Consider the following 14,851-nt stretch of genomic DNA (forward strand, 5'->3'; position numbering starts at 1 on the left):
GTCTCCCAACCACTACTAGAGACGAAGAAATGCCTAGATTTCTAATATCGAAATGACAAAGGGAAATCAAATATAAGACTAGCTTTACTATCCTAAGGTACCAGCTCATAGTACCCAAATTGCTTAGATTCTTTTAAATGATATAAATGTACAAACTCATCCATCCTGAACATATCTCTGTCATTGACGATCAAGAAAATTTCCATAAAACTAATGATGGTTTGCCATGAGTTCCGCATAAACTGCCCTAGTGCTATATTGAGACGATGGAGGAGCTCCATTATGAAAGGGTGGACGGGGAATCTATGGTCGCTAAAAAGCACAGCCTCATAAAAGCAAACCTTGCCATGTGTGAAGGCACAAGCTTTTTCGTTCTTACGAGGGAGACGAATCCTAGTTTCATCTAGAAATTGAAACCTATCCCTAAACCTAAAAAAGGGTTTCTTCATCCAGATCACACGACTTTTTAAGGGTATAGAAGGTCCTAGCTTTAGAGGAAGATGAGGGTTTTGAAGATGATGGCTTTGAAGCAGCAGTATCTACCTCCATTTCCACGGGTTTATCACTGGATGATAACCCCATTTCCAGTTCACTTGATTTGACAACAGAACCCTCTCTCTCTTCCATTGACATCTCACACAATAAACGATACCATTTAAGGGATCGGTGCAATAAGGGGTACAAATCATTCAAAGTTGGTCTAAATGCACTATCGCTAGAAACGAAAAGACCAATGTGGGGCTGATGACCACTTGAAGATTCAAGAAAAGCTCCTAGATGAGTGAAAAAGAAAGAAACTGAAGGAAAAAAGGGTCCTAACTTCAGAGAAATCTACCATTAACACATTAAAAAGAAAATAAATGTGGGTATAAAGAAGAGCATACTTGAAGAAAAGGGGGCCTAGTAAGCTCTAGCTCAAAGAGGAAGAAAGTTGTAGAAGAAATAATGCGAGGAAGAAGAAGAAAAGGAAAAAGGAGCTTATAAATGCCTCCAAAAAACTGAGGTGCGGGAAAACCAAAGGCCTCATTGAGAGACGTGCCCACGTCCAGCCTACCAATGCATGCCACATGACCACGTCGCGCGCAACGTCGTCACGTCACATTAAATGCGAAAGAAACGGGATCTCAAAAGCCATAGCCAGCACAATATGACCTTTCATATTCCTAAGATTGTTAGTACAAGTAATGATGATCACAAAATAGGGGGCAAATAATTAACCAATAAATTCCCATCGTCCAAAGAAGCCTTTGGACGAACAAAACACCATAAAAGAACATTTAATGCATGGACCATTACACACAAATGAATGCATAAGACATGACTGTTGGAACGATCTTCAAATCACCTCACTAAGCAACTAGAAGTGTTACAAAAAGGCATTAAAGCCACCATTGAAAGCCTCTAATGGCTAGAAAAGCAAAGACCTATATAAATCATCTCAGAACCTAAGCAAAGGTACACATATACCTCACAATTCATTCTTAAATATTATTATCTCCCTTAACCACTATCTGACTTTATCATCAGTTGCTCATTGGCTAGCACCATGCTAGTGACCTTTTGGGAGAGAAACACTAGAATTAAGATCATTCTTGCCATACTCCATCTGGACGAATCTATCAATTGATGAATTTGGCTTCATCAATTTTTGTTTTTGAAAAAAAAAAAAAAAAGTCTGAACGTGTAAAAAAAAGAAGGGAAATTGATGTGACGTTATTGACCTTATTTTTTAAATACTTGCAAGAGAAGTTATTGGATAATAGATGAGGGTAATTTGGACTTGTCTAGTCCAAAAAGGGAAATTATCTTATAGATAATACTAGCCTTTGAGCACGTACTCACGTGCATGCTCAAAGGCTCTTATTTTCTTCTTCTTCTTCTTTTTCTTCTTTTTTTTTTTTTTTTGGTAAAGGTTTATAATTTTCTTTCAACGTTAGCAACTACTATTAATCACCAATAAATCCTTTAATTTAAAAAAAACATATTCTTCAAAAAAAAAAAAAAAAAAAACAAAAATTCTAGTGAAAGTCACAACAATTGTTAGGGATAATTGTAAAATGCATCCAACAATTGACAGCTTTAATTTCATTTGGAAGAGATGAGGTTGATAGAAATAAGGATAAATTATAAGAGTTTCGATTAATTGAAAAGCTATAAATTGAATCCGAATGGGAGGTAGAGATGGTATTTACACAGTTTTGTGTTTTAATAAAAAACTTATACCCTTTTTTTTAACCAAATTCTACCATAATATTGTAACCAAATAAAAACAAACGTATATCTATACAAATATTAGGCAATACATAAGCTTTTATCAAAGAAAGGAAAAAAAAAAGAATAATGATATGGAAAAGATAATGATAAGAAAATAAGGAAATGAAAAAGAACCAGAGTCCATAAAATAAGAATAAGCAAAATAGTGAAAATTTTGCATGGGATCCAAACAAAATAAAACCAAATAGAGGAAAACATCAAACTTTAAATGGGAGGCAAAGTTGGAATTTGCACAGTTTGTGTTTAAATAAAAAACTTGTAACGTTTTATTTTAAAACCAAGTTCTATCATGAAAAGCAACCTATACAATTAAAAAAAAGGATAATGAGGAAAAGCAAGAGTCCAAATAATTAGAATAAGCAAAATAGTGAAGAGTTTGCACGGGATCCAAACCAAATAAAAACCTAAAAGAAACTAATAACAAAAATAAACGTGCCCAAATTCAACAAAAATCAATTGCATTCGATTTGATTTATATATATATATATATATATATGTATGTATGTAGAAAAGAGCCATGTACATTGACGTAGTGTTGAGCAAGAGCAAATAGAAAAGTATGATGATGATGGTGTAGAGAAGAATGACAGAAATTGAAACAACAGAGGAAGAAGTAAACAAAATATATTTGAAGTTGAGTTTGAAAACCAATGTGAGTGTGGTCTTATTTTGTAGGCAGTATTTTATGTGGGAGTTAAAAGAATTTTTTTTTTCCCTAAACTCTAAGTCAGCATTTAACTAAAATTTTGAATTCAAATAGAACTCATATTTGAATTTTGAACAAAACAACAGGAATGTAAGAAAAGGTGAGAGTTTTTTTTTTTTTTTTTAAATAAAATGTATAAAACGTGTGGTTAGTGGGAAAGTGGTCCCATTTGTAGGCATTTTTAGGTGTGAGTTAAAAATGTATTTTTACCGGATTGACCATAAGTTTTTTCTTAGCTTAAAAATATGATTTAGGGTATTTTAGATCACTGAATTGTTGATACCAAATAGAGGAAAGCAAAATTGAATAATAAAAAATCTCATGAGACTGTTCATCTCCTTTACTGTTGGTATTAAGCTTGAATATCTGCTTCTTCGACATCTAAGCCTCCATTCCTCTTAAGTTGTCAAAGCCCAACAAAACTTTCCCTCCTTCTTTTTAGGTTCGGTGCAGAGGCATTCAACCATAAACAATGGAGAAAAAGCCATAACCATGGAATTCCTTATGGGTCAACACCGAATCGAACACTACCGGTGTGTTTGGGAGTAGTTTATTGCAAATTATTGAGTTATAAGCCTACAATTTTCCTAAAACTTTCGGCTTTAAATTAGTTCCTTTCAAATCTTATTCTAATCTAAATGTCCTATTTTATTTTGATTTCATTAGTGGGTTTCAAATCTAAATCTCCCGTGGCTACACAATTGTATTTGCTGTAGATAATGATAAGCTGACATCATTTATTAGTTATATAGAATTGTATTTGAGAGAAAGTAATTGCCAGGTTTGTGAATTGGGATGAAATTGTGATAATAGAATTTTGAATTTCTAAGAAGAAGATGCCATGGAAGACAAACAAGTCCATTTTAGGGTTACAATTGTGATTTGAGAAATCATTGGGGGAGTAAAATTGTACTTTGATGGGAAGGAATTTGGTGAGTTCTTGGGTATCTTTACATTTGTTGGAAGTTCCTCAATAGGTATAATTGTGTAGTTATGGAGGAAAGAACAAGTTAAAAAATAATCTAAACTAAACCCACCCTATTCCCACTTTCTCCCTTACACTACAACAACAATAGTGAAACTTGAATTTTTCACAGCCAACCACGGTTGGCTTTAACATTGACACTTTTGGTAGTTTTGGTAGATGGACCACTTGAGCTTAGGGGGAATTTGCAGGCTAGCGAAGTAGGGAGAAAGAATATAATAAGTTAACGCATGTTTGTAAGGATTTTGGAAACTAGCATCTCGAGTTTTTAAAACTTGAGATCAATGATAAAAATCAAGGCTCTCAAACTCGAGTTCCACTGCAGCCGTGGAGGAATATGGCCACGTGGAACTCAAGTTTGAGAGACTCGAGTTCCATAGAAGCAGATTTAAAGATGGAGAAGGAGAAAAGGTGGAGAAGAGAAGGAAAAGAAGATTCAGATCAAAAGAAGAAGACAATGACCTGGAGAAAACTAGATCTAAAAAAGATGGAGGACGCAGATGATTTGCACGACGACGACCTGCACGAAGAAAGGAATGATCTGTGTCTGATTTGCATGATGACGAAGAACGGAGGCGAAGAACAAATTTGAGTGGGCGATTGGATGATCTGAGTCTAACCTGCACGAAGAAAGGAACGACCTGAGTCTGATCTGCACGAAGAAAGGAACGATCTTAGTCTGATTTGCATGACGACGAAGAACAGAGGAAGAACGATTGGACGATCTGAGTCTGATCTGCAGGAAGAAGAATGCTGGGTCAGAATGAATGTGAGGAAGAAGAAGCAAAACTCGAGTCTTTAAAACTCGATTCTTAAAAGTGAAACTCGAGTCTTACAAACTCGAGTTCCACGTCAATTTTCTTCCACATCAGCTCCCACCACTTACAAATCGAGACTTAAAAACTCGAGTTTTACCTTGGAACTTGAGTTTTAGACACTCGAGATGCTAGTTTACAACATTGTTTTGAAACATGACAACTAATTAAATTTTTTGATATTTAATGTTATTTGGAAAAAAAATTCCTTGAGCTTGATTTTTTAGAGTGTATCCCACCTAGATTGTTTTCTTGATAGCGATGATATATTGAGAGGCGACCACTGTAGATTGGGCAAAGACCAAAGGCAAAGATCGGAAAGGAGAGAGGGATTAAGGATGGGAACAACAAATAATTTTATTTTATTTTCTATTAGATAATAATTAAGGAGTTAATGATGTGTAAACTGTGTGAAATTCATCATGTGAAATTATTCTTAAAAATGTCACATCAATTAACAAGATGCAACGTCATTGTTCATTTGCAACGTAAGCAATAGAACTAATGACAATTCATAAAAGGACTAACGTTAGTCATTTTTTAAACTTGAGCAACTAATAACACTCACTTGAAACTTAAGGAACTAATTGCGCACATAGGATAAATTTTAGACACCAATAGTGTAGTTTTGCCGCTAAAAAACCTAATTGGAACACATGGCAAAAACCCAGAGTGAGTAAATCAAAGTACACACTCACATTTCTAAAGACAAACTCTTTTTTCAGGAGAAAGTATACCATGTTTCAATAATATCAAGTCAACATCTATTTTGGGGTTTCTTCACCAATAAATAATTGATACTTGTCCAAAAAAGCCACCTCATTACTCCATCAACACACATAAAAAGACAATCTTACCCCTGAATTTTTTTCAAAGCCTGCCACTTACTCTCTTTCCTCCCACGGTGCTTCTTCCTCTTTCAAGTTTCAAATTTAATTCCCAAAATGAAACCCAAAAATATTTTCAAGTCCATGCTAGGCTCTCTCCCCTTCTTCCTTTTTCAAATCTAATTCCCAAAATCAAATAGATTACTCCTTAGTTCTCTCTCTCACCCAAACTCCCTTAAACTCACAACTGCCTCTTCCATTTTCTCTTTGTTGCATTGCTTTCCCCCCACCTCCGGCTTGGTGGTTTTTAGAGGATATTAAGGGCGATCTCGTTGGATTAATGATGCTTAGTAGTGGGTGTGAGAACCCAAGTCGGAGGTGGGGGGAGAGCAATGCAGCAAAGAGGAAATGGAAGAGACAGTTGCGGGTAGAATGAAGTTTGGGTGAGAGAAAGGAGTGAGGAGTAACTTATATGATTTTGGGAATCAGATTTGAAAGAGGAAGAAGGAGAGAGAGTCTAGTAGGGATTTGAAAATATTTTAGGGTTTCATTTTGGGAATTAAATTTGAAACTTGAAAGGGAAAGGACCATAAGAGGAAAGAGGGTAAGTGCTGGGCTTTAAAAAATTTTCAGGGATAAGATTGTCTTTTTATGTGTGTTGGTGGAGGAATGAGTTGACTTTTTGGATAAGTGTCAATCATTTATTGGTGTAAAAACATCAAAACAGATGCTGATTTGGTATCACTCTCTTTGGATTCATCGACTCTGAAGTCTGAAATGCGAGAGTCAGACCCTTAAGTCTTGTCCCATCTGCCTTGTTCCTTAACAGTTAACAGCTCAGATTAAACCAATCACTCGCTCTCTCTCTCAACTCTGTTTCTTTTATTTTTTCAAAGTGAATCACTGACTCTCTTTCTCTGAGCAATGGCTTCGTCTCTGACTACGGCTTCAGCCTCAGCTGTGGGCAAAGCCTCAGCCACTTTGCGTCCTCTCAGCAATAGATATCACTCTCTCTCTCATTTTTCATTTCGTGTTTCTCCAAAACCCAAGCTCAGAATTTTCACCAAGGTAATTTCTCTTCCTCTCTCTGAGTTATGCCTTTTTTGGGTTCTTAGAAAATGTGGGAAAATGAATGGAAACTTTGATATTTATGTATTGGGTTTTTAATTTTTCTTTTATTTTAATAATCCAATTGGATCCTCACCCAATAGCGTTTTTTAGCTCATTCAGCTGAAGGATTGTTTGTTTGGATGACGAGAAAATGTGGGAAATGAATGAAAATTGAAAATTTTAATTTGGCTTTTGCATTTTTTTCTTTATTTGGGCAAATCAATTAGTGTATATATATATATATATATATTTATTTATTTTTTCTTAGTGTTCAACTATTGTTGATTGGTGTTGTATGTAAAATAGAAATACAGGTAGAAGCATACAGTATTGGCAAATTTAAGTAGGGCACCTTGACATGCTGTAGATATAAGTTTTGCATTGTCATAGAATTCTTTCTATGTTTGTTGAGGAATTTTTCGTTTTTTGGTTTAATTTGTATAACCCTTTTGGGGCCGTTGTAAATGGACAATAGCGCTTGTGTGTTTATAAGAAACATGTATGATTTCACCTGTATTAAAATGTGGAACAGGGTACAAAATTCAGTAATACGAAAGGAAAAAAAATTCTGTAGTGCAAAAAGCATAGCAATGTGTTCTGTAAAGATCTTAGGAATAAAAAGCCTCCTTTTGGCCGAGAAATAAGTCTTATTTTTTTTTTTTTAAGATCCCAATGACTTATGTCATTAATGAATGGACGTAGATAGAAGGATTATAAATATAGGTAGACCAAGTCCAACAATCCTGTTGTCAGATTCTGTTGGTTGCATGCAGTTCAGGAAATGGAATGGACTAGATAGTTTCTGAATTTGAAATTTAGGTATCTGATGGAGAACTTAATATTTCAATTTTATTTTCGAAGTTCCTGTTTCTGGTCTCATCATTCTTTAAGGAATTGATATGCCTGCAACATGTTAGTGAAATGGCCTTTACCATGTTGGAAGATATCATTTTTTTTCCCTCCCCCCACTCTCAATTGAACTGGGAATTTGCTAGTGTGTTTGTGTGACCAAGGCTCTTGAAGTGTTGTATCTATATGCAATGAAAGTCTGAAACTGATGGCCATATTGTAGGGTTTACAACCTAGTCGGAATTGTTCCACTGTGGTAAAGGCCCAATTGAATGAGGTAAGGTTCTTTCAATGGTTTCCATTAGAGGATCTGTTTTCAAATATTCATTCCTTCCTGGATATGCTTTTGGAATCACCTTTTGCCTTCAAGGTTGGCGTTGGTGGATCCTCCAATGCTTCCTCTACTCCCCCAGCCAAGTTGGAGGCAGTGACATCAGAAGCAAAGGATGCTAAGCCATCAAATGACCATTCTTTTGGAGCTTTGGCTAGAGAGGAATCAATCTCTGAGTTCATTGCTCAAGTTTCAAGTCTTGTTAAGTGAGCATGCTGGATCTTTTGTTTCTTTTCTACTTTTATCATCCATTTCCAAGATGATAAATCATGTTTTATCTTCCTTAGGCTTGTTGATTCAAGAGATATAGTGGAGTTGCAGTTGAAACAGCTTGACTGTGAAGTTATAATCCGTAAAAAGGAGGCCTTACCTCAACCACCACCTCCTGCGCCAGTTAGCATGATGTATTCACAAACACCACTAACCCAAACAGTCCATCCTGCACCTGCACCTGCCCCAGCTCCTAGAGCCCCTACTCCATCTACTTCTCCTGCTGTCAAGTCAGCCAAGTCGTCATTTCCACCTCTTAAATGCCCCATGGCAGGGACATTCTACCGATGTCCAGCCCCTGGTGAACCGCCATTTGTGAAGGTGAATTTTTTCTACCTAGTGACTTACTTAGATTGGGATGATGATGCTTAGTGATTGTTGGAAAAAGTTTGATGCTGCATCTTTCTTTTTTCCATTTTTATTTTTGGGTTAATTTTCTTACACGAGAAGAGGGTTATTTTAGGTTGGAGACAAGGTACAGAAGGGACAGGTAGTAGGCATCATTGAGGCCATGAAATTGATGAATGAGATAGAAGTAAGTTTCTTCATTCAATCTTTGTTATTATTATTTTTTATAGGTAATAAAAAATTGATTGAAAACAAAAGAGTAACTCTGCATGTACACAAGCAGTATACTAGGGAAGCTATAAAGATCATTGCAATTTACATTAGTATAAAAACTCCTCCAGAGAGTAAAATGAGTGACTACTTGAAGTAGCCATCGAATTAAAAAGAGAATGAAGTAAGAAGTAAGAAGTAAGAACAGTTTCTATATCTACAAAATATGAATGCCCAACCCTTTAAAAGTGTGCTTCTTCCTTTCTCTCCGGATGTTCCACATGACACAGAGATGAATGACCCTCCATACATGAGCAATCTCTCCCAAAACCCCTGTCCAGCAGCCATTGAATCCACTAATCTCTCAGGCATAACACCCAAATAGACAAAACACCATAGACCATAGATTATACACATAAGGACAGTGAAGTAGTAAATGGTCTGTAATCTTCCCACTGTTCTTGCATATACAACACCAATCAACAAAACAAATTAACACTTCTAGAGATTATCCTTGGTGGGGATTTTCCCTCAAGCTGCTGTCCATTTGAAAAAGCAACCTTAGTAGAGACCTTAATTAATAATTCTCCACAGGAATACTAGGGCTGGTTGAGTAGATCTGATAATAGGACTCAACCTCAAAGCTGCACTCCTAGTCGGAAGCCAACACATCCAATCTTCACCATTCCTATTAATTTTGATGGACTAGAGAAAAAAGAATAAATGTTTGTAAAGACATCTCCCAATCATGGATAGCCCTAGTAAACAAGACATCCCTGTGTAGGATTCCATTATGACAACTCAGATGGTCTGCCACCAAAGCCTCTTTGTTTAGGGCAATATGAAACAATGCTGAAAAGCTTAGGGTCATCTCCCCACACTATAGTTCTTGCCAAAAAATGAACCATCCAAACTTTATATGAGAAAATTTGCTATTCTATTTCTCTTCTCCATAAAATGACTTCTTAATTTTTTAGTTAGTGCTTCTTATCATTCTCCCTTATCTTTGTGGTTTGTTATCTTGAATTTGTATGAAGATGAAGTTAATATGGGATAACTACCCATTAGGGTGCAGCCCAATGTTATGAATACTGTTTCAGATCCCGTTTTGGTTTGTCCAGTAGAACAGAATATTTCAGTACCAGCCTATTTTGGCTTACTGTTTTAGGGTGTTTCGGGATTTTTAAAAAAGAAGAAGAAGAAGAAGAAGAAGGATTTATTTTTATGATTATTAATCTAAATATTCAAATTGTTAAGCAAATCTGCAAATACAACGTTTGAAAAAAAAAAAAAACTAAACCAAAACCACATTAAAGATGAAAGAAGCTTCCCACTTTACTTGCAAAAGTATCCTTAGCCCATGTGAAAATCATCTTTCCCAAGGAGCATTGATTAGTTTTACTTTTACCACTCCTTAATAACCTGAGTCCACTTCTTAGTAAAAAAATTATTGTCATCTTCATCTTCTTTCTATTTTTTTCTCTCACAGAGTCTTCTTAGTGACTCTCTGTTCTCATCTTTCTCCTCTATTTTTTTTTCCCCTTTTCCCCACAGTAGATTTGATCCACTTTTTTCCTTCTATAAACATCAACAAAGTAAAGCATGTAATGTTCATCTTTTCCTTATACTCTAAAATCCTGTGTTGTTTTAAGTTTAAGGAGAAGAATTCTCAGAACTTCATTCTGGCCAAATCTTCCATTTCGGCCGGTATTAGCTGAAACTCACCGGAACTACCTGAAATTTTGTCCGAGGTGGAACAAGAGGCTTATCATTCCAATTTACATACTGGTACGAGATTTTCTGGCCATTCCGGTCGGAATGGAACTAAATTCAGAACATTGGCGCAACCTAGTGGTTGGCTTATGGGTAGCCTTGCGGAGACATTGGCGGAGGTTGAGTGCCTTATTTTTGTTGGGTATCGCGCTGATGGGCCTCCAATCACACTGGGTAAGGCAGAAACTGAGGGTGACAGGGCATTAAAAGGTCTTGTGTTCTCCAATTACGTTCTGAGTCCATCGAGAGTTGGGATTGAGGAATTGGGTGTTCTTGGTGGAGATGAAGGTGGTTATGTTAAGGGTGCAAGTGATATTTAGGGGATAGACACATCCCATCAGACTAACCAGCCGATGTTGGCATTGATTGAGGTCGAAATAGCTTATGCAGATGAGGGCTTGGGTGATGTGGATAGTTCTTCCCCCTTGATAACTATTAATCCTCTAGGGTTGGTTGTGACGGCTGAATTGAATAGTAATGCTGAGGTGATGAGGTTTGATAACACATTGAATGTTTCTAATTGGGCAAAATGTAGACTCCCTGGTTTTAGTAAGATGATGGGGCTTTCTTTGGGTCAACATGAGAAGGTGTATTATGCTATTACAAAGACTTGAGATGGAGACTGAGGCAGCCAATCTAGTGCACAGGAATGCTGCCCACCGAAAAGCTGTCTCCAAAGATAAAGGGAAGAGGGAGTTGAGGAATTTGATTTCTTCGGTTAATTATGATGGGAGATAGTTTTCTTTTCTTTGATTGCATTACTGAGGTTGTGGTAGGGTGTTTACAGTTTCAATGAAGTTAAGAATGGTGTCTTGGAATGTTCGAGGTTTGAATGATTCGCGGAAACGTTTGGTAGTTAGAAATTTATTACGGGAATGGAATTGTGATGTCGTTTGCCTTAAAGAAACTAAGCTTGTGGGCATGGATAGACAGCTTATTTGCAGCTTGTGGATTTGTCCTTGTGTAGACTGGGTAGCTTTGGATGCGGATTAGACAACTGGTGGGGTTTTGATGATGTGTGATAGGAGGCCTTTAGAAAAGTTGGAGGTACTGGTGGGTCAATTTTCCGTATTAGTTCGATGGTAGGGTTTGCGGGATGGTTTTATTTGGGCATGTTCTGGGGTTTATGACCCGAATGATAATAACTTGAGGGGCAGATGTGGGATGAGCCGATGGGAATTCAGCAACTTTGGGAAGTTCCATGGTATTACATAGGGGATTTCAACATTGTTTGTTTCCCAAGTGAACGGTTGGGGGGATCACGTCTTACCCTGGCTATGGAGAATTTTTCTGAGTTCATTGAGGTGCTTAGCTTGATAGATCTGCCATTGTTGGAGGGAGTTATACATGGTCGAGTGGTTCGGATCAGCCTTTGATGTCTAGGATAGACAGGGTTCTGGTTTCTCATGATTGGGAGGATCACTATTTGGATGAGATCCAACGGGTTTTACCTCGTTCTATTTCAGACCACTTCTCCATATTAGTGAAGGCAGGAGAGATATTGAGGGGGAAAAGTCCTTTTAGGTTCGAGAACATGTGGCTAAAGATGAATGGGTTTAAAGATAGGGTTCATTCTTGGTGGAATCGATATTCCTTCTCAGGTACTCCTAGTTTCGTACTTGCTAAGAAGCTGAAGGCATTGAAGGAAGAAATTATTCAGTGGAACCAGAGTGAGTTTGGAAATGTAGAGCGTCAGAAAAAAGAATTGTTGGAGGCTTTGAAATTATTGGATGTTAAGGAAGGGGAGCATGGCCTTTTTGAAGTGGAGTTAGGTTAGAGGGCTGTGTTGAGATCTCAAATACAGAACCTTCTCTCATTGGAAGAAGTCTCGTGGAGACAGAAATCGAGGATGCTTTGCATTAAGGAAGGAGATAATAATACCAAATTCTCTCACAAGATGGCCAATTCTCAGAGAAGATATAATCATATTAGCATGTTGGAGGTGAACGGGGTTGTCTATGAGGATGAATCCGAGATGGCAGACCAAGATGTACAGTTTTATAAAAACTTGTACAAGGAGACAGAGGAGTGGAGGCCTTTTGTGGAAGGTTTGGAGTTTGATCAGATAGAGGGGTTGGAGAGGGATTGGCTTGAACGGAGATTTGAACAGGAGGAGGTTCTTCGAGTTGTCAAAGAGTTGGAAGGAGATAAAGCCCCAGGTCCTGATGGTTTCTCTTTGGCTTTCTTTCACCATTGTTGGGAAGTCGTGGAAAAATCTCTTAATGCAACTTTCATAGCCTTAGTACTAGAAAATTTGGCCAAAATGCATTTGTACTAGATTTGAATCTTGCTAGGAAAAAAAGAAAAAAGGCAATTTGACTAGCTAAATTCTACCAATGGCTTTGAAGTAAGCTTTTTTGATTGAATACTCCAATTAACCATGTTGAAAGTATCATTCTGAAAATGCTCCTAGGCATGAGCCTAAACTGCTTAGCTTGTCAGGGGTGAATGTTCCTTGATTACCTGTCAACTAGTTTTGGCAGGTGGGGTAAGTTGTCCTGTAGGTTTTTTTGGCCAGAAGCAAGTCCAAACGGCTCTTCTTTAGAAGAGATCCCTACATTATTATTATTATTATTTTTTTAAAAGGCATCATTATGAAAATGATGAATGATTAGATTCTGTACATTTAAAAAAAAAAAAAAATTCCTTCTCTTTCTTTCCCCCTTTTTCTGAATATATTTTGAGAATAAAATGCTTCTGTACTCTGTATGCATTATAATCTTTTGGAATCTGTCACCATTTATTTGTCTACATGCAACTAGTTGAGTCCAAAATGTCTTTCATTGATTAAATTGCACCAGAAATAAATCTCTCTCTCTCTCGCTCTCTATTTAATTTATTTTATTTTTTCAGGCTGATCAATCAGGAACCATAGTTGAGGTCCTTGTAGAAGATGGCAAGCCTGTTAGCATTGACATGGTAAGTCTTCTTTTGGCCAGCTCAACTTATAATTTGCAAGTACTGTATCGTGAATTTAGTTTCAGGTTCTATTGACTTCTTTTTGTCACGTTTCAGCCTCTTTTTGTAATTGAACCTTAGAGCTTGGCCATCAAGTATGCTAATCGATGGACCAAACGGCAATTAGAAAGTGGGTGCAGTTGGTAAGATTATGAGATGCGGCATTGTTTCATTTTGGTAGAATTTTTTGTGTGAAATGAGATTTGGCTAGAGTTGAGAGTGAATTATTGTTGAATGAATTATTTAATTTATTTTAAAATTTTTTACTAGAACAGATATTTCTCGCACCTCCATGTTTGGAATTAGTTGTTTGTGCATTATTCAAGAAGCTCTGGATATGACATCTGTGATAGGTGCTTTAACCAGTACCAGAAATGTTTTGGATTCAATTAACCCCCATCCCCCATTTTACTTTTTACATGTTTAAAGGGGACTTGTTCACTTTCATTTTTTGCATTATGAATTTTTGATAACATTTCATGCCATTTCAGTGTTAAAGCATTGAGCTACTACCTAGGGTGGTAAGAGAGATATTAATCCCAATGCGGGAATGAGTTTGGATGATGCAAAAGGATTTTGATTTTCAGCCCAAATTCTCCTTATGGGAGGGGAGGAAATTGGGTAGTGTCTTGGAAATAGTTGTATTGTTTTTACTTTTTACTCGTCACAGATTAAGTGAGAAGTTCCAAGCTTGTTTAGATTAAAGGGGGAGGTAGGGGGATCAAGGGCTAGTGTAGAGTTGGTTGAAAATTAGCAAGGTAGGGGGATCAATGGGGAGTAGTAGGGTTGTGCGAAAAACTGAATGGACTGAATTTATTTATTATTTTTTTTTTTCAGTTCAATTCAGCTTCGGTTTAAATTTTTAAAAACTGAAATCTATCGGTTCTGTCTTGGCTTTAGTGAAAATTATACCAAACCGAAACTAACCGATATATAATATTCTAATCTTCAAAACAGCCTTTTTTTTTTTTTTTTCAAAACGACGTTGTTTTAGGTTTTATTTAAAACTAAACTTCTAAAACCCTAACATCTCTTTCTCATTCAACCGCCCATCCCCATTTCCCCTTTAATCGTTTTCCACTTTTCCTTCTCTCCTCTTCACTCGTTCTCTCTTCTCAGTTGCCCCTTCTCCTTTCTCTCTCACTCTTCACTCATCCCTTACCTATTTCTTTAGTCACCATCTTTATCTTTTAGATGAGATGCCATTGGAGATCAGAAGAAGTGCTTCCACTCTTTTTGCTTGGATTTAGTTTGCTGGTTTTTTTTTTTTTTTAATTTTATTTTATTTTTTAATTTTTAATTTTTTTCTTTGTTTGGATCAATTTCTTTATTTTTTCTTTGTTTGCATTCTTAGAAAATATATGAGATAAGGAAACCGAAAAAACCAACCTCATT

General features: G+C 36.6%; 1 protein-coding gene across 2 annotated transcripts; it reads left to right on the top strand.

The window, feature by feature from the left end:
• Positions 1 to 6,332: 6,332 nt before the first annotated feature.
• Positions 6,333 to 13,897, top strand: LOC115991427 (biotin carboxyl carrier protein of acetyl-CoA carboxylase, chloroplastic). Of its 2 annotated transcripts, XM_031115128.1 has the most exons (7): positions 6,336 to 6,675; positions 7,790 to 7,843; positions 7,937 to 8,103; positions 8,185 to 8,488; positions 8,631 to 8,702; positions 13,352 to 13,417; positions 13,514 to 13,897. In XM_031115128.1, the coding sequence occupies exons 1-7, from the start codon at positions 6,532 to 6,534 to the stop codon at positions 13,535 to 13,537; spliced, it is 831 nt and encodes a 276-aa protein (XP_030970988.1). In that variant the 5' UTR covers positions 6,336 to 6,531; the 3' UTR covers positions 13,538 to 13,897. The 2 variants fall into 2 exon arrangements, with proteins under 2 accessions (XP_030970982.1, XP_030970988.1); XM_031115122.1 differs by having other exon boundaries at positions 6,333 to 6,675; positions 7,790 to 8,103.
• The last annotated feature ends 954 nt before the right edge of the window (positions 13,898 to 14,851 follow it).

The sequence above is a fragment of the Quercus lobata genome, chromosome 1 (assembly GCF_001633185.2).
Source record: "Quercus lobata isolate SW786 chromosome 1, ValleyOak3.0 Primary Assembly, whole genome shotgun sequence".
In the NCBI taxonomy this organism is placed as follows: Eukaryota; Viridiplantae; Streptophyta; class Magnoliopsida; order Fagales; family Fagaceae; genus Quercus; species Quercus lobata.